Here is an 18,999-nt window from a genome sequence, read left to right as displayed (position 1 = left end):
TTCTCAAGGTATTTTCAAGGAATTTTACGGCCTGTTTGGCACAGTTCAGCTTCATTAGTATTTTACAAGCAGCTTAGTGAAGCTAAGCTGTTTTGAAAAAAATGTTTGGCAAACTAGCTTCACCAACAGCTCATGAAGGAGAGAGCTGGGATAAGCTACTATTTTCAGTTGCATCCTAACTCATGTGTTTGTAAGAGGAGGAGAAAAACAGTTTCACCCATGAAGCTGTTTTGAAAATAAGTATTTGGCAAAAAAAAAAAAAAACAGCTCACAACACCAAACAGACTCTTAGTTCACAACTGGTTGAGGCAAACCGAAATTGATCCATTCAAAACCCAGCTGCACACATACAACTGGACTACATGAAATACATAAATCAAATTAAAAACCAGGTTTTATTAAAATAGTTTGGAATTTAGGATTTTGAAAAGGAAACATAACAATAGTTTAAGTTCAGTTTGAGTGTCAACTCGAATTCAACTAGGTTCTACATTTGGAAAATAATCTTTAGGGAAATAAATTAGATTTAGAACATAAGATTTTGCTATTCTTATATTTTTCTAAATACCTAACAAGCATATTTTTAATCAAAAATTTCAAGTTGGGATTTTTAAATAGGAAAGGAACGAAGGCTTAGATGTAGTTTTACCCTATTTGTTCACTACTAGAAAAACATAAGGAGATAAGCTCTCTGATTAGTTGAGGCAGTCGCAACTAGGGACCAGCTCCGTAAATGGTCATGAGGCCTCCAGGCAAACACCCACACATGTTAATCATTTATAGAGGCATAGATCTTAAGGCGGCCGCCTCTATAAATCATCGATTTACAGAGGCAAACATGTTAAGATGTTCGTCTCTGAAAATCACTATCGACAGAGGCCGCCATTCTAAGGGTCCATCTCTAAAAATTGCGGGCATCTCAAGAAGCTTGCCTCTAAAAATAGTTACATCAAAACATAATTCATAACTTTTTCTTATGAAGTCAAATGAAGATAAACTTTGTATCACTTGAAGTGATATAACTTTGTAGTTGACAAGTTTTTGATTTGACACTATTTAGAGTCTAAAAATATTATTTTAAATTCATGAATTTTTAACTTTAAAATTTCAAACAAACTTTGATGTTGACATGGTTTATATCAATGTTGTACTTCTCAATACAATCTACAACATTGTAGTTTAAAAGTTTCTTATTTGAATTTGCTTAGAGTCCTAAATATATGTTTTAAGTTTATAAGTTTTGAAATTCAAAATTTAGGGATAGTTAATAACAAAGTTGTAGTGGCCGGCTTAATCTACATGGTTGTTGTTGGCAAGTTTTTGATTTGAAGTTTTTTAGTATCTCAAATATTTATTTTAAATTCACATATTTTGATATTAAAATTTTTGAATTTCCAAACAATCTCTCATGGAGACATATCCTATACCAAAGTTGTAGTCCTTAACATTTGACAAGTTTTAAAACTTCATAGTTCAAACTTTTTTACTCTAGGTGGATCTGCATGATATCACCTAGACGTCTTGGTGATGTTGTTGCTCTTGTTGATATTTCCGTGGCAATTGTGAGAGGCCCAAGAAGGTGTACATGGTTGTGGTGATCCACCTTTCCAGAGTGGACAAGGATCAACAAATAGAGAGCTCATGGTCCATGCATGGATCAAGGTGGAGCTAAATCCTTGTGCAGGTGCTCCATAAAGGACTAGTGGGGAGTGTTGACTCTCTGGTACCTTATGAATAAATATTTGTATTTCTAACCCCCTTTCCTTTTCATATTTACTTCGATGCAATTCACATACTTCAAATTGTCATGTTAGTGCATGGTTCGAACCTAGGGTGCAAAACTTTGTGCGTTAGGAATAGAACACTTGCTAGGCACAATGGGTGAATTTGACTAAGCGATAGGCTATATTCCATTGAAAATTTTACATTAGCCCAATTTACCCCACTCTTGGGCATGTTGAACCTTCTAATGCATGTGTCTTAGAGTGATCATAAGGATCATAACCTAAACCATTTTTATGTGTGCTAGTCTTTCATTCCAAAAATTTGATTCAAGTTTTATTCCCATCTTCCCTTGCAAGTATTCAATACACTTCAAAATGGTAGAACAAGTTTCATGAGGATCACTCTTAAATTTATCCTTTTTTATCACAATTAGGGCATGAGTGAACCTCACGAGTAGCCATTATCTTCTATTTTGAGATTAACTTCTTTCAACATTTATCACAAAAAGTTTGTTCAACAATAGCACAAACATGTTTGTCATTTGTATTTTTAAGCCTTAAGTTGCTCTAGAGTAGAAGCATGCATATCCCATAGAGAAATAAATTCATCATAGACAAATTCACATAATTTGCAAGAATCATCACTAGGAATCAAAATTTTAAGTCTAGCCATTTCAGCGTGTTAAGATTCAACCAAAGCATCTTGTTTTTAATATTTTTTATTTCTTTTATCTAGAGTAAAGTGCCAATTTTCCTAATAGCATAAGCTAAATCATCATAAAAGGGTTATAATTAGTTACCTTCACTGTGTCGCTGTCGACGAAACTATTGATGGATCTTTTGTTGCTTGCCATCTGACACAACCTAATTAAATGTTTGTTGCCATTGGAGTATCATTCTCACTGACTGTGTCCACACATCACTCAAGTTGATTTGATCGAGAGCTTCCTAAACTTAGTCTAAAAATGGTCATTAAAATGGCAAGTCGGATTAGAACAAGGTCAAGATAATGGGTACAAAAAACCGCATCGAGTACCAATTGATGTTGTTGAAGATCCCCCCCACAAGTGTTGTTTCCAAGGTTATGTACGTTGATTTGTCAAATGCTCTTTCTGCTAATCAATCTTTTTCCTTGACTAATAGCAGTCTCCCTGAATTTAGTCTTAAAACATTAGTTTCTCCATAAAGAAAGTTCCAGTCCTCATCGACCACGTTTCACCTTAAGTGACACCTGCACATGAACAAACATGAAACCACGTATGAGCATAAGTCGATGACTTAACGTCTTAACTCTCAAGTTAATCTGCACAATACCTCACATGAACGTATCATGCAATGTATAAAACCACTACACTATCACAAGTGTATCCAACCATCTTCCTTGCACAAACATAAAAAATAAACACATGCATATCACCCCATGCCACATTTTAATCACTTTGCATTGCCAATGTAATTTATCTCAAGTCTCAATCAAAAGTTCATCACATGATCTCAAACAGTTGTAGGTAGGGTGAAAATGGTTAGGATAAATCCCATTCTGTTCCGTCCTGATTTCTGCATGTAACCCACTCAAATTCATATTTTGATAGTCGTTCTGACTATTTTCGACAAATCTAAAAACAGGAGAAAAATAATATAGCTATTTTTTGACTGTTTTTGTTGGGATGTCCCGTTTTTACCAGTTTTAGCCCTGTCCATGATAGATTAATGGTTGGCTTGCCGCGTGATGGACTTATGGTCTTGCCTCTTATACTCTTGTCATCTTAGAACCTTATGATATGAATTAGCATTATCTATGTGTTGGCTGTGTTGCCATGCCAGATTGGTTATGTTAGTACGTGAAGTTAGGTTTCTTGGTTCTATGGTGTTAACATTCCTATTTAATCTTTCCGTATCCTGACCGCTATTGACATGTCTCTGTTCGAATTGACTTGTTATCTATTTCCAGTAAATCCCATTTTCGTTCCCATTTCTGGCTTTTCCGATTCTGATTTTGTTTCTCTAATAAAATATTAAAGTGAAAGCGAGAGAGGTGAAAGCCCTAGTTTGGTTTTGGCTAATTGATGAAACCTAAGTACTAACCTATGTCATTAAGTGTGAATGGGAGCTAGGTTGGTACATTCAAGCAATGGAGCTAGATGATGGTGATCAAGGTGGTGGTGATGACCAAAAGAAATGATCAAGTGCTCCGACTTGGAAAAGAAGAAAGAGAAAAACAAAAATCCTATAGAGATCAAGGCAAAGGTATTAAATAGGATTTTGTTTTGGCACTCAAGACACCATAGAGAGTGTGAATGTGTTTATGATAGATAGCCATACTATGAAGAGGAGAGAAATCATAGTTGATGCGGTTGTCAAGTGCCATTAGGTGATCTAACTCGATAGCATGTGCATTGGAACCTAATGAGCTAACACACCCTTAGAAATTGACTTAGAATGTTGCTAACTCACGCACACATGTTGGAATACTTGGAGTTGGCACACATGCACAAGGGATGAAGAGAAGGGTTCACTCTAAGTGACCGAACGCGGTCACGGTGAGACCGGACGCGTCCGGTGCTTGACCCGGGCTCCAGCCAGAGGTGGCGCATCGATTGGACGCTGGCTTAGGGACGCAACCGGACATGCCCTTGCCACTGTTCACTTTCAGGCATGCACAGGCAGAGTCGACCCGATGCTGTGGTCACGACTGGACACAGGCGTCGAACGCATCCATTGTGGATTTGGTCGCTCTCCGTCTCTGGAAAAATTTCGTCGGACTCTATGGCGAGTCCGGTCACAAAGGACCGGACGCATCCGATCATCACGAAGCAGCTCTAGGAGCTCTCTATGTTGGACCGTACGCTGGACTTGGAGAGTCCAGTCATTTGATCAGCGAGTCCGGTCAGTGGCTTGAGCGCGCGCGAGAATAGAGCCGTTGGCGGCAATGGTTAGTTTCAAACGCTCGGGACACGTGGTGTTGTTGCAGCGATCGAACTCAGCGACCGGACATGTTCGGGGTCATCTCAAGCAGCGCGTCCGATCATCATGTGAAAGTTGGGGTGAGTTGGCCAACGGTTATTTGAGCATTGGGGGCTCTATAAATATGGTTTGGCTGGCTCTTGCTCACTCTCTTAGCTCTTTAACTCATTGATACACCTTATGAGCATATTCCAACACCTCCCACTCATCTAGCTCTTGATTTGTTCATCCAAGTTGTGATTGGGAGTGATCTTAGTGCATTTGCTTAGAGTTGGAGCATCTAGTGGCACTAGTGATTGTGTGAGTTGCGCGATTACTTGTTACTCTTGCTGGTTGCCACCACCTAGACAGTTTGGAGCAGTGGAGGAGCATTGGCAAGAGTTGGTGATTGTTCATGGCCATCTCCCAGTGATTTATGCGGGTTATTGACCTTCTCCCGGCGAAGAGCCAAATGTACTCTAGTAAATTGCTCGTATCATTGAGTTACCCTCACTTTGGGTAGGTTCTTGAGGTGCCCTAGTGAAGGGCTTGGCGTGGCATCAATTAGCTCGCGAACCACCAAGTGAACGGTTGACACAATGGGGACTAGCGTGTCGGTAAGCACGTGAACCTCGGAAGAAAAATTGTGTATTAATTGTCTCTTTGGAATTCTCCCGGTATTCACTTGGTATTCACTTATTGGTTGATCATCTCTTGCCACGTGCGGTATACCCCTCTCTACCTCTTGTATTTACATTTCTATAGATATCTTGTGTAGAGGTAGTTGAGTAGCTAGAGTAGCTTAGCCTAGTTGGTAAACTAGTTGTTTAGCTAGTTCACTAGTGTACCTAAGTAGAGATTTAGTCTTGTGTGTGCCTAATGATCATAGTAACTAGAATTATTGGAATAGGTGGCTTGCAACCCTTGTAGAGCTAGAGCAAAATTGCATTACGCCAGTTAGGTTACTAACCATTTGCTCTAGTGAATTTATAGAGAATTTTATAGGCTATTCAACCCCTCTAGCCATTTAGGACCTTCCAAGAGGGTTTATCCCCACTGACCCTGTTCGTCTCACAAGGGCTGATGGTCTAGTTTGTTGAAGACCTTCATATAGATAGGGTACAGTGTTCATTTATAGGTTGAGCATGGATTTTTTCGATAAGGAAAGCTTTATTAATTTCAAGATCATTATATCGAGATGATACAAAGACCTTGAAACGCTTTCGGCCTCTGTATAACAAACAAGATACACACCACATTACAAAAAATCTTTAAAAAATAGACACACTAATAACACTCAATCCGAAGGCTAGACTGCCACACATGTGTCCAGGTAAAAAACTCCTTCGCCACCCGCGCCAATTATTGAGATGCCACTACAACCAAATCTTGTGAATTTGGCTTAAGTAGGACAACCCATGTACGAAAAGCCAATATATAATCGAGTAGATAATCTATAGAGGAAAAGAAGTACGTTTCTTTTCAAAAACCAGGTCGTTTCTGCATAACCAAAGCGATCAACATATAGCTGTTACTCCTAACAAAACTAATGATTTAAATTCTTTATTAAGACCGCAGAGCCAAGACCCAGACACGCTTGATACACTATGCGGTTGAGACAAGCTAGAAGCCGCCTGAATAACAGACGAGACAGCTCGAGTAAAACGGCACCGAAAAACAGGTGCTTCATGCGTAGATATACATGATATCCTTTCCAGTGTTTTACAAAAGAACTTCTGATAATCATGCTCCAAGCTCAAGAGAGGGTGCAACATAACAAGCAATCGACACGTGTGGCTCACAACACACCGTCACGGAGCACAACTGAAGTACGGAGTAATATAAAGCAAACAGCTGACCAGTCAAACAGTCAACTCCTTTTGAGAGCACACAAAGACCAAAAAAATTCGCTAACAAGCATTATTTGAAAATGAAAAGCACCCTAATGACAAACCAACCCGAAGGGCACATTGCTATAAATGGCGCAAACCTTCCCACGGTGCTTGTTTGTGTGTGGATGTTGTAGTAGTAGTAGTGTGCACGCTGTCCACACGCAGAGCTCTGCACCAACCCCCCTGACGTCCAAAGCGTAACTCCATGGCCGCCTCCTCTCGAGTGATCCTACGCCTGCAGCGTCCTCTCTTCACCATCATCCTAGTTGCTCTCTCAGTGTCAGTGCTGCCGGCGGCGCTCGCAGTCGCCACTAGAGACGAGCAAGAGGGCGACCGGGTGGCGTTTCTCCCCGGGCAGCCGAGGAGCCCTCCGGTGTCGCAGTTCGCCGGGTACGTCACCGTGAACGAGCACAACGGGAGGGCGCTCTTCTACTGGTTCTTTGAGGCTCAGACGTCGCCGGCGCACAAGCCTCTCCTGCTCTGGCTCAATGGAGGTACTCGACTCGACCACTTGCTTGCTTCATTTATTCATACAAAAAATACTCCTATTTATTTATTCATGGTCATTTCTTATATACTTCACGAGTGCTCAAAACACTACCGGAATGCCCAAGTTTGCCGTGTGTCCACGGTACACGGCGAAACCTAAAAAACACTCGGCAAGGGCTTTGCCGAGTGTTACACTCGGCAAACGGCACTCGGCGTACACAGTGACAACAAAAGTTTATTTGCCGAGTATTTTTTATGGGGCACTCGGCAAAGACGTTGTCGAGTGCTGAAACTAACACTCGGCAAAAAAAAAGTAACGTGACGGCCCGGAGACGGTCACGGCGTGTTTGCCGAGTGTCTAACGGCCTCGGTACTCGGTAAACATGACCTTGTTTGCCGAGTGCCCCGGCTTTGACAGTCAGCAAATATGCCTGTCTTTGCCGAGTGTCCAGGCCCTAACACTCGACAGATATTTTTATGAAAATAAAAAAAGCCCGGCGCCCGCGTGCCTCGGCCGACCCGCGCCGCCCCGCCCACCACGGCCGCCGGAGTGCCACGCCGCCCGCGCTGCCCCGCCCGCCACGGCCGCCGAAGTGCCGCCCCGCCCCGCTTGTCGCCTGCGTGCCCCGGCCGACCCGCGCCGCCCCGCACCGCCACGGCCGCCGGAGTGCCGCGCCGCCTCGCCCGCCCTGGCCGCCGGAGTGCCGCGCCGCCCACCGCCCGCCACGGTCGCCGGAGTGCCGCGCCGCCCCGCGCCGTCGCTCGCATGCCCCGGCCGACCCGCGCGCGCCCACCCGCCACGGCCGCCGGAATGGATAAGGAGAGAGAGGGGGGAGAGGGAAGGGATAAGAGGGGACGGATCTAGGGCGAGGAGTTTGGGCCAATGGGAGAGCTCCATTTTGGAGACACGGATCGCTAATGTGGTTAGGGGGTTTGCCGAGTGTCCCAGGTCTGACACTCGGCAAACCGCAGATTTGCTGAGTGCCAGATAAGGGGCACTCGGCAAACCTATTTTTTTTTCTATTTTCCTTCTCCTTCTTTTCCATAACGTATGTTTTCTAAATTTGTTCCGATGTACTTTGAAAATACCTTGTCAAATTCACTCAACAATACATATTTGATTTTTCTAAGAATACTATTCCATTATTTTATGCAGTTACAGCTCAAATTTAATTTATATCAATTAAAATTCTATAATTGCACTTAATAAATTAAAATTATCAAAACGGATCAAAAAATTTACCAAAATTTCACATGTAACAATCTATGTTCTCTATTGCCTATACAAAAAGTTTTGAAGTCAAACCCCAATTCGACCGTCACTTTGACTTCAAATCTTACCGAATCCTTCTCAACACTACGATTCTTCTTCGGAGATGCTTCGGTTTGTAAGCATCGTACGTGAAAAATTGTGCAAAACCTTCTCAATTTTTTTACCACAGCCTCCATGTATGACATAATGAGATCTTGACAAATCTCATGATTTTCAGACTTTGTTTGCTTTTTTTTTAAGAATTTAAAGACCATTCGGCCACACGTTCGTGGTCGTGTTTCTTGAATAAGATGTTCGAAATTTCTTTTCATTTGCCGGGTAAGGCCTCACACTGGACTCAATAACATGAATATCATTTTTCTACTCATTTTATTCTATTATTTGAATCACTTGCTGTTCAAATTTGACTTATACCAAAAATTCCTTGAAATGCAATAAATTAATTAAATATAGCAAACAGATCTTAACATGGAGTACCACATGTTGTATGTGGAGAGTAGAAATATACCAAATCTTAACATATTGTACCACATGTTGTATGTGGAGAGTAGAAAAAGTTTCAAGGTCAGAAGAGAAAAAAAAACTTATTTATTTGTCAAGTACCAAAAAACACTCGGCAAACTCCTAACGGCCGGCACACTAACTGACGGATGTCCACGTGGCGGTTTATTGCCGAGTGTCTCTGTTTTGTCGAGTGTTTTTTCCTAGTTTGCCGAGTGTTTTTTTTTCAGCACTCGGCAAAGAGTTTATTTGCCGAGTGCCATTATTTTGCCGAGTGTATTTTTTGCGGCACTCGGCAAAGAGCTTGTTTGCCGAGTGCCCGATAGAATGCACTCGACAAATCTGTTGTTTCCGGTAGTGAAAAGTGATGTTAAGCACTTACTCCCTTTGTTAAAAAAATACAACTATGCCAGTTAAAGTGGTTGTTTTTAGTGAATGATAAACATTTATGGCTCCAAAACAATTTATTATCAAAAGTACATTTAGTTTACAAATATTAATATTTTTTATCCATAACTAGTAAAATTTTTGCTAGAACTGTATTCTTTCTTATGCGGAGAGGAGTACCTAGCATTGAGCGATTCTTCTTTGATTAATTACTTCATTCCTGCACGGTACTGGCAGGCACGAACAACCATTAACTATTGTCTACTATGTACGGTCGACGATAAAATGAATTTGCCTATATATAATTTATTTTCTCTAATTTGATCTTTTCCTACCTTACACTGACAGCGAACTCAATTTGCATCCTCTATCAGGCCCTGGTTGCTCGTCTGTAGGTTATGGAGCAGCTTCAGAACTGGGGCCTCTCTTGGTCAATGGCAACGGGACCGGCTTGGAGTTCAACAAATTTGCATGGACCAGAGGTTTGCTGCTCTCTTTCCTGCTCTGAATTTCTACTAGTCACAGTTTGGTAACGCTGCCAGGTTCTGGGCTCGCCGCGACACGTGGCATGTCGATCCCTCTCCACTTGTCTAGTTGATGATGTAACCTAGGCCCCCTCTCTCGCAATCCTGTGCGCTGTCACGTTTTTTTTCGTTACTCATTTTTAAAATTAGGCCTCTCTGCGGGTCTTAATCAAGCTCAGTGGGTGCTGTCCACCCTCCGTTGTTGCCTCAAAACAAAAAACAAAGTTTGATGATTTTACTTTTTGAGAACCAAAACTTCACCTATTTAGGTTCTATATCTTTCCTCTTTCGATGTATCTGATTTTATGATTTTCCTAAGGTTCATGTTTCTCTATTTATTTGATCAGCGGTTTATCTAAATAATTTTGTAAAACTTGGCTGTGTGCGGTTGTAGAGGCCAAAACTGTTCTGTTTTCAGAAAGAAAAAAAAAGAATTTGTCCATGTTACCATGTATCAGTAGATCATAACTCATCAGTTTTTTTATGCCCGAAGCCCCTCAAGAAATCTAGCGTACATGGAACATGTTGATGTTCACTTTTGTCCTTTGATTTATGTTTGATGTAAAAATAAGGTGATGCTCAGTATAGTTTCAAAAATTTCCTTTAACTCAATTTTGTTTTCCATGGTCTAAATTTGATCAGAGGCAAATTTGTTGTTCTTGGAGTCTCCTGTTGGAGTTGGCTTCTCATACTCAAATACCACCTCTGACCAAGACAACATAGACGATGGCTTTGTTGGTACTGAACTTCCTCTCATGATTCTTCTACTGAACTGAAAGTCAAGATTGAATTGGTTCCTAATAACCGAAAATTTATGAACAATCCAGCCGAGGACTCCTACTCCTTCTTAGTGAATTGGTTCAGAAGGTTTCCTCAGTACAAGAGCCATGACTTCTACATCTCAGGAGAGAGCTATGCAGGTAATTCAGTGGGCAGACAGCTCCCTTTCTCACAACAAACACATTGCAAGGTTGAATAAGCCCACAATGAAAGGGCACTGCCTTTCGTCTTTCTTTAATGATTAGTAAAGTTAGCACGCAGAACAGGAATAATTTTTTTTTGAACGAAGAACAGGAATAATTTTTTTTGAACGAAGAACAGGAATAATTCGTTCCTATGTTTCCACTTTACACTATTCTCTAGTCAAAAAAGGTTACACGCGTTCCTATTCTGTATAGTCTTTGGTCCATGACGTCACAAGGATACCACGCCACTACTGCTGCCTTTTGTTAGGTCCTGAAGCAACTCGACGGGAATTGTTCTGTTAAAAAATGCGTCAAGGCTTTGTAGATTGAACAGGTCCTTTTGGTTGTTATTGCAAAAAAAAAAAACATAAACGAAAATGAGACCTAACCTACCTAAGAGAAAGTGGATGATTTGTAAGAAAAAAGTCAGCACTCAAATTCAAGTCCCAACCCAACCAGTTGAGCTAGCTAGGCTCCTTTCTAAAAAAAAAAGGAACACTGATATTGAGAGTTAGAGTAGAAAAATGGCTGATCCAACAAAATTTAGAGTGGAAAGGTATCAAAATTTAAGTATGGTTGTTATCCTACTGGCCTCAGTCTGACACAACAAACACATGAGGATCTATATATGCGGCAAGAGACAACCAGTCAATGTTTAAAACACATGTGACACAATCTTTAATTTGTTCGGATTCTGATGAAGTCTAATGCGACAGGTCATTACGTTCCGCAGCTTGCTGAGATGGTGTATGAGCGCAACAAGCATCTTGAAGCAAATCAGCGTATCAATCTGAAAGGATTTATTGTAAGTACCAAAAACCATCTTATTTTAGTTTTTGAATTTCAGAATCCGGAATTAATTTGTAACTCGAGGAGTATATGGATCTATCTTTAATAGGTTGGCAATGCAGAGACTGATGCTTACTATGACTACAAAGGGCTACTTGAGTTTGCGTGGAGCCACTCGGTGATATCAGATCAACTTTACAAGCACGTAAAAAGCGTTTGCACCTTCAGGACTATCTTCCTTACTGGGGAATGCGCTCATGCAATGAGCCTTGTATACACTCAATATGATAAGATTGATATCTACAACGTATACGCACCCAAGTGCAATACTGATGAGTCAGCACTTTCATCCAGTTCTAAAAATACCGTAGAAAAGACAGCCAAGGTAATTGCACATTTCAGTAACTTCTGCTTGTACTGTAGAAATATTACAATAGAATGAAAATGAAGATAACTGGATATGTTTTTTCCATCAGAAGTTCAAAAGATTGAGGATGTTCTCAGGGTATGATCCATGTTACTCAACCCACATTGAAGATTACTTTAACAGAATTTATGTACAGAAATCACTTCACGCGAATGTCAGTGGATGGATCAAGGATAGAAGATGGAGTATCTGCAGGTGGTATATATGCGCATGAGCTTCCTTGTTATCCATCCCTAGTAGTAATTGGATACCAGACATAACTTATTTTCATAACATTGTTGCAGCGACTCAGTTTTTGACAACTATTATGACACCATATTTACTGTTCGTCCTATTTACTCAAAGCTTGTCAAGACTGGAATAAGAGTTTGGGTCTACAGGTTCGGCTCCTGCAGTTTACTTGTTTACTTCTGAATCAAAGCAACGGATCAACAGTTACACAAGAAATTGGAAAGAGGAGTAGATCTATATGATTTCCATTGCTTCTATATTTACAATGTTCCTATTATGTTTTAAGCAAATTTAGTTTCTTGTAATAACTCGGTCTGCCCTTAAATACCTTCAGTTGACTTACTGAATTCCTTAACTGCAAGAAATGCTTTCAGGACCTGTTCTTATGTTTCGCTTGATTTCTGATGCTGATCCATTTCTTTCAACTAATTATGGTTACCTGTTATTTAGCACTTATATTTTTTTTCTTTCTTCTGTTACAGTGGAGATATGGATGGCAGAGTTCCAGTTATTGGGTCACGGTACTGGGTAGAAGCGCTTGGCCTTCCTGTCAAGTCACAGTGGCAACCATGGTACCTGAACAATCAGGTTCGCTACCATACAGCATGCCATACAATTTCCTTAATCCACTATAAAGTGTTTACAAAATGAAAAATGAAAATTCAGCTTATGTGCAATGTTCGTTTGATGTTGAACACAATGCAGGTTGCTGGAAGGTTTGTTGAGTATGAAGGATTGACACTGTTGACTGTCAGAGGAGGCGGCCACGATGTGCCTCAAGACAAGCCTGCAGAGGCGCTTGTCTTAATCAGTTCCTTCCTTTCAGACAGAAAACTGCCAACGGAAAACAACTGATGGCTGCAGAATAATTTATGCTGCGACCGACATAACAGGTCATGCAGAGTATAGGATCATTGGTATATTTGCGGGCTGAAATTGCTGAATCAGAAAGGCTACATGCTTGTAGCTTTAAGAGATCTCGAAGCTACTAAAACTTTGAGAGTCCAGTGTGTTAGTTGTTAGTGAACATCCTGCTGATGTTGATTAACAGCTTCTCAGACCTTCATGCCTTATATAAGATAAAAACATTATTAGGTTTGGTTTATGCTTTTGTAACTTTTAATCAGGACCGTGGAATATGGATCCTTTGTGAGGAGACATTAAAAACACCACATACCCCTTGGGTTTGGGTGGCTTCCGTATATAGGCCCAAACAACTTGTGTTACAAGATATGTGCACAATACATTTACATATCTCTAATACCTGTCGAAACCGGAGAGTCACGGATGCAAAGACTGGACCTTCATGCACTGGCAGTACGTTGACAGAGAAATCTCCTTGCACAAGAGCCAGTGGAACTCGTGGTGCTAGAAGATGGCGCAAGGTTCCTTGTTGTCCTGGAAAAGGTTCATCTCGATATAGTTCCATGGTGAAATTGAGGATGTCGTCGGCAACACTACTACCGTATAGCTAGCCGCGCACACACATGTTTGTATGTAGCTAGATGATCTCGGTTGGACAAGCCGATGTACTGTCGATGTGGTCGGGAATCACGAACTTCATGCACATGGAGCGGACGAATTGCGCGCACAAGTTGGCCATCTTCAGTTTCATGGTGATCAGGATGTGGGTCTTGACGATGACAGTAGAGAGCGTGTGCATGTGGCGAGGGGCACTTGAGAATCGGGTGGGAGGACCTTGGCGAGGGTGGTCGACAAGGAGGAGAGGGTTGGCCCGAACGTAGCGAAGCTGGTATCCGACACTTTGAGATCGCACATATCATTTTATATATATAGGCCAGTGAGGAAGATGCCACACGGCATGGGCGAGTAGTTGATTTTGGTGTTTCATGAACAACATGACCATCTGGACTAGTGATGTTTGCTAGCTACTCCATCCGTTCCAAATTATAAGTTGCTTTGACTTTTTAGCTACATTCATTTTGCTATGTATCTAGATATAATAATATGTTTAGATGCGTAGCAAAATGGATGAAATAAAAAAGTCAAAGCGACTTATAATTTGGAACGGAGGGAGTAGTATATAAGGAAAATTTTAAATGAATGCAGAGTGGACTTGAACTTAGGCAACATAGACACACCTAAAGCAAGACGTTGGAGCAACTATAGAAGACCTACAAGTGATGCTACAAGTCCAAGCCACGAGATAGAAGAAGCTCGGACACGAGGACACGAAGAAACAGAGCCGAATGCATGCTCACTGCATGCACTGGATATGTAAGGTGTCAGCCACGGAGTGGCACCGGAGAGCTAGCGTGCAAGGTTTGGGAGACAGTTGCAATAGCAGCACCGGATATCTCCGGTGCACAGGACTGCGAGGCACTGGAGCTTAAGGTGCCATCCTGAGCGGTGACCAAGGCTGGCAGAATTCACCGGAACTCTCCGGTAATGGGCGCCGGAGTGCCCACCAGACCTTGGTCCAAAGAGTTTGCAGCACGGCATAGCGGCAAAATCAACGCACCGGAATTGTCCGGTGACCTCACCAGAAGAAGAACCAGAGAGATCATCCTCCAACGATCGGCAATGATCAAAATCCAATGGTTGTTTTACCAGGCAGCCCTGGAACCCTCCAGTGCCACCACCGGACCACTACAGTGCGTGTGCAGGAAGCTGCAGGCTTTGGCAATGCAAAGGCTAGTTTTGGATGTTGAAGCTATATATACCCCCAACCGATCATTTGAGGTATGCATGAGTTGAGGAACATATCAAGGGAGTCGAGGCTCCACCCTAGTGCTTTTGCCATCAATAGTGCTTAAGGAATTACTCGGTGATTAATATAGGTGCTTTGCGAAGTACTTAGGTTACTTAGACCACCGTTTATACGTTTGCTCTAGGTTTAGGCTTAGTGTTTAATGAGGTTTGCACACCTCTCACCACTCGGTGCTTGCGCGCACCATTATCGTACTTGAAGGGGCTTATAGTCTTGCGAGACCACACCAACTGTTGTAGTGTGGCACCACCGGTATACTGGAGGGAACGAGGCCTGCGGTGTTTCGACTAGAAGCTCGGTAGTGAAGATAGCGGTGAGTAATCTGGGTGTGGCCATCTCAAAGACCCACTTGCATGTAGGGAAGGCCCGTGGGCTATCCACGGAGTTAGTCAACTGGGAGCTTGACCCTTGCGAGGGACTTTAACAAGGACTAGGGGAAGCGTGAGCTTCTTGATATTTCAGTAAAAATATCAGAGTTGTCAACGGGAGTTTGCATCCCTATCTCAATTAAGTTTCCGCATTTATATTGTGTACTTAGTTTATGTGCTTTACTATTATAGTTTAGCTTGCTAGGTTAGTTGATAGAATTAGAACATAGGTTGCATAACTCTTTTGTAATAGAGATAGTAACACACTTAGCAAAACCTTAGTTGGCCCTTGCGAAGGGCTTTAACAAGGACTAGGGGGAGTGTGAGCTTCTCAATATTTTGGTAAAAATATTGGAGTTGTCGACGGGAGTTTGCATCCCTATCTCAATTAAGTTTCCGTATTTATATTGTGTACTTAGTTTATGTGCCTTACTATTATAGTTTAGCTTGTTAGGTTAGTTGATAGGATTGGAACCTAGGTTGCATAACTCTTTTGTAATAGAGATAGTAACACACTGTCACACCCGATTTTAAGGATAAAATGGGATGCAAAATTTTATGTGCGCCCAGAGATTAGTCACACACATAAGCTAACAAATTATAAATAGTATCATCACAAGTGTTTATTACATCACGAATAAGAAGACAGTCTTCACATAAGTGTAGCGAAAGTATAAGGAAAAGTCTCTTGTGGAAGCTCCATATCACAGGGACGTTGTAAGTGCAATCAAGCCCTATTGTGGGTTTTGGTATTGATGACCACCAAATTAGAGGACAAATAAGATTTATCGAGATGACAAGCAGGGCATCCAAGATTGAGGATGATATACAGGTTGTAGGTGTCCTAATTACAAAAGGTGGCCAGACCTAGCTCAAAGGAGGTTTAAATTCTTTTATGTGTTGAATTTGAGTTTCGGGAAAGCCGTACTATTAAGAGGGATTTTAGGACAATTGGTCAACTATTGAATCAGATGCTCAAATTCACAGATCTACATCCTCCCACCTAGTCAAAACAGCCAGCCAAATTTGATTTTCTATTACCTGTTTTGGCTAGGGCGGCAGTGCCGCCCGGTTAAGAGCGACAGTGCCGCCCTTAACTGACCGTTGGGCTCGGGGGGTATTTATACTCTTCAGGCCTGGCCCACAATAGACATCTTCTCCACTGAGTCATTCAGCTCGAAAATAGACAAAACCAAAACTCACATCTCTCCTCCATTGTTGCTCCTCCATTCCTTAAGCTAATCCTTGATTACAACCATCAAAGCTTGAGAGAAAAGGCAGCAAAACTCGATTGGAGAGAAAATCCACTGATTTCAAAGTCTAAGAGCATTTGGTTCATGTTTGGCCGGTGGTTCTAGGGTTTGTTACTCTTGGAGCTTGCTCCTAGCCGGCTAGGCGTCGCCCTTGTGCTTGCCAACTTGTGTGGCAGCCTTGGGAGGTTTGTAACCTCATTCAAAAGCTAAGAAATCACCCCTCACTTCAAGAGTTCACTCTTTTGATTTGAGAACGAGGGTAAGGCAAGCCTTAGTGGCAAGCTCAAGCCTTTTTGTGGCTTCCTCAACAATGTGGGCTTAGGTAAACCTTAGTGGTGAGCTGAACCACAGGATAAATCTTGTGTCTCGAATGCTTCATCTTTACTATACTTGTAGTTCATCTTATTGCTAGCTGTTGCTAGGGTTTAGTTGTTCGATTCATTGTTGTGTGAAGTTTCTGTGGTATCCAGTCTTCGAACTAGATCTTGGCTTTATATTATAGGATTAAGCAACTAGTAGGGTTAGGTTTATATCTGTTAAATCTTAACTGTGTTAGATTATTTTTCGTAAAGCAGTAGTGCCGCCCTGTAAGACCGGCAGTGCCGCCCTCTGTTCTAACAGAGTTTTTAGTTGAATTTTTTATAGGCCTATTCACCCCCCTCCAGGCCTTCTTTATCTTCCTGTAGATCCTACAAGTGGTATCAGAGCGAGGTTGCTTCGTATACGCTTCACCGCGTGAAGTATGGAAGAAGGAGAAGGTTCGAAGAACGTTCGCGTTGCGGACGCAAGTGGTGTGCACGTTGAGGATGTCGGCAACAGCAGCAAGCTATCCATGTCCACAGCAAGTGATGCCACCATCAAAGAACCCAAGACCACCAATGCCGAAAGCAGAAAGGCAAGAAAAGAAAGAAAAGCGGCAAAGATTGCAACAAGAGAAGCTAGAGAAAAGAAGAAAGAAGAGCAGCGGCTCAAAGACAAGAAAAAGAGAAAAGAAGCTAGAAGAATCACAAGAGAGGCAATAGCTAAGAGAAGAACAGCAAGAGCTCAAGAGCAAGAGAAGAATGAGTATGATGCATCATCTAGTGAGCTCTCTAGTAGCTCGGGTGATGGAGATGAAGATGTGTCATACCATGCTTCAAAAGATGGCAAGGAGGTGAAGAGCAAGGACAAAAAGAAGGATAGCAAGGACAAGGGCAGCAACAATAACAAGAACAAATATGCTGCCGTATCCTTTAATTATTCTTATTTGTCTAACCATAATAAAAGGTCCTTTGTCAATGTACCCACGGGAAAGTTGCCTCATTTTGATGGGACAAACTTTGCCAAGTGGAAGCACTTGATGAGTGCCTATCTTGTAGGTCTTCACCCTGGTCTTTGAGAGATTGTGGTGAATGGATTGCAGCCATCGGAAGATCCTAAAGCGCCAACAAATGAAGAGCTAGCTGCTGTCCATCTCAATGGCCAAGCCACAGGTATTCTTCTTAGTGCCTTGGATGGAAATGAGTACAACCGTGATGAATGTCAATGTTGCAAAATAGATTTGGGACACTTTGCATCTAGCACATGAAGGTGTAGATAAAGTGAGGAAAGCAAAGATTGATTTGTTGATGGCCAAGCTAAATAGGTTCGTGATTGTTGATGGAGAGGGGCTACAAGAGATGTTTGATAGATTGATGACCACGGTGGGCAAAATTAGAGGCTATGGATGTGATGAGCTTGATGATCACAAAGTGGTGAAGGTTATGTTGGAAGCTTACTCACCAAGAAATGAGACCGTAGTTACCTTGATTAGAGATAAGAAGTTTGAGCACTTCACACCTAATGATGTGCTTGGAAGATTGTTGACATTTGACATGCAAAGAGAAGAGGCAAATGAGAGGAGAAGACTTGGTGAGTTGCAAGCCAAGCTAGAAGGCATGAAAATCAAGGAAGTAGCTCTCAAGACAAATAAATCAAGCAATCAAGGCACCTCCAACAAGGCAAAGGGCAGCAAGCAAGCATCAACAAGTCAACCCAAGGAAATCAAGTCAACTCCACAAAATGATGATCCAAGTTCATCCTCAAGTGAAGATGAAGATGATGGAGCTGATTATATGAAGATTGATGACATGGCCTTGTTCATGAAGAGCTATCACAAGGGGTTGAAAAAGAATGGGTATAAAATAGTGCAAAGAAGGTTCCCCAACAAGAAGAAGAGGACTTGCTACAATTGTGGCAGCACGGAGCACTTTATTGCTAAGTGTCCCTATGACAACAAAGAAAACAAATACAAGAGGGACAACAATAAAGGCAAGCATGAACACAAAAAGAGATATAAGCAAATGGGAGAGGCACACATTGGGCATGAGTGGGACTCAACTAAAGAGTCAAGTGAAGAGGATGTGAAGTGATGAGGACATCGCCACGCTGGACACACCGACGCCATGGTCTTCCCCAAGTTGCAATTCGTTTCCAACTCAGCTGCCACGTCGTCCTCGGATTCAGCAGACACGTCGTTACTGT

General features: G+C 41.9%; 2 protein-coding genes across 2 annotated transcripts; both read left to right on the top strand.

Annotated features, from left to right (window-relative positions):
• Positions 1-6,764: 6,764 nt before the first annotated feature.
• On the top strand, positions 6,765-13,188 carry LOC136460568 (serine carboxypeptidase-like 26). Its single transcript, XM_066460220.1, has 10 exons — positions 6,765-7,053; positions 9,584-9,691; positions 10,376-10,471; positions 10,561-10,653; positions 11,415-11,503; positions 11,597-11,872; positions 11,964-12,109; positions 12,199-12,294; positions 12,628-12,733; positions 12,851-13,188. Exons 1-10 carry the CDS (start codon positions 6,765-6,767, stop codon positions 12,998-13,000), a joined length of 1,449 nt encoding a protein of 482 aa, XP_066316317.1. The 3' UTR covers positions 13,001-13,188.
• A 4,051-nt stretch (positions 13,189-17,239) lies between these two features.
• Positions 17,240-17,875, top strand: LOC136460567 (uncharacterized). The gene has a single exon (XM_066460219.1). It carries the CDS (start codon positions 17,240-17,242, stop codon positions 17,873-17,875), a length of 636 nt encoding a protein of 211 aa, XP_066316316.1.
• Positions 17,876-18,999: the final 1,124 nt, after the last annotated feature.

The sequence above is a fragment of the Miscanthus floridulus genome, chromosome 6 (genome assembly GCF_019320115.1).
Source record: "Miscanthus floridulus cultivar M001 chromosome 6, ASM1932011v1, whole genome shotgun sequence".
NCBI classification, from domain to species: Eukaryota; Viridiplantae; Streptophyta; class Magnoliopsida; order Poales; family Poaceae; genus Miscanthus; species Miscanthus floridulus.
This window is presented reverse-complemented; position numbering and strand designations above follow the sequence as displayed.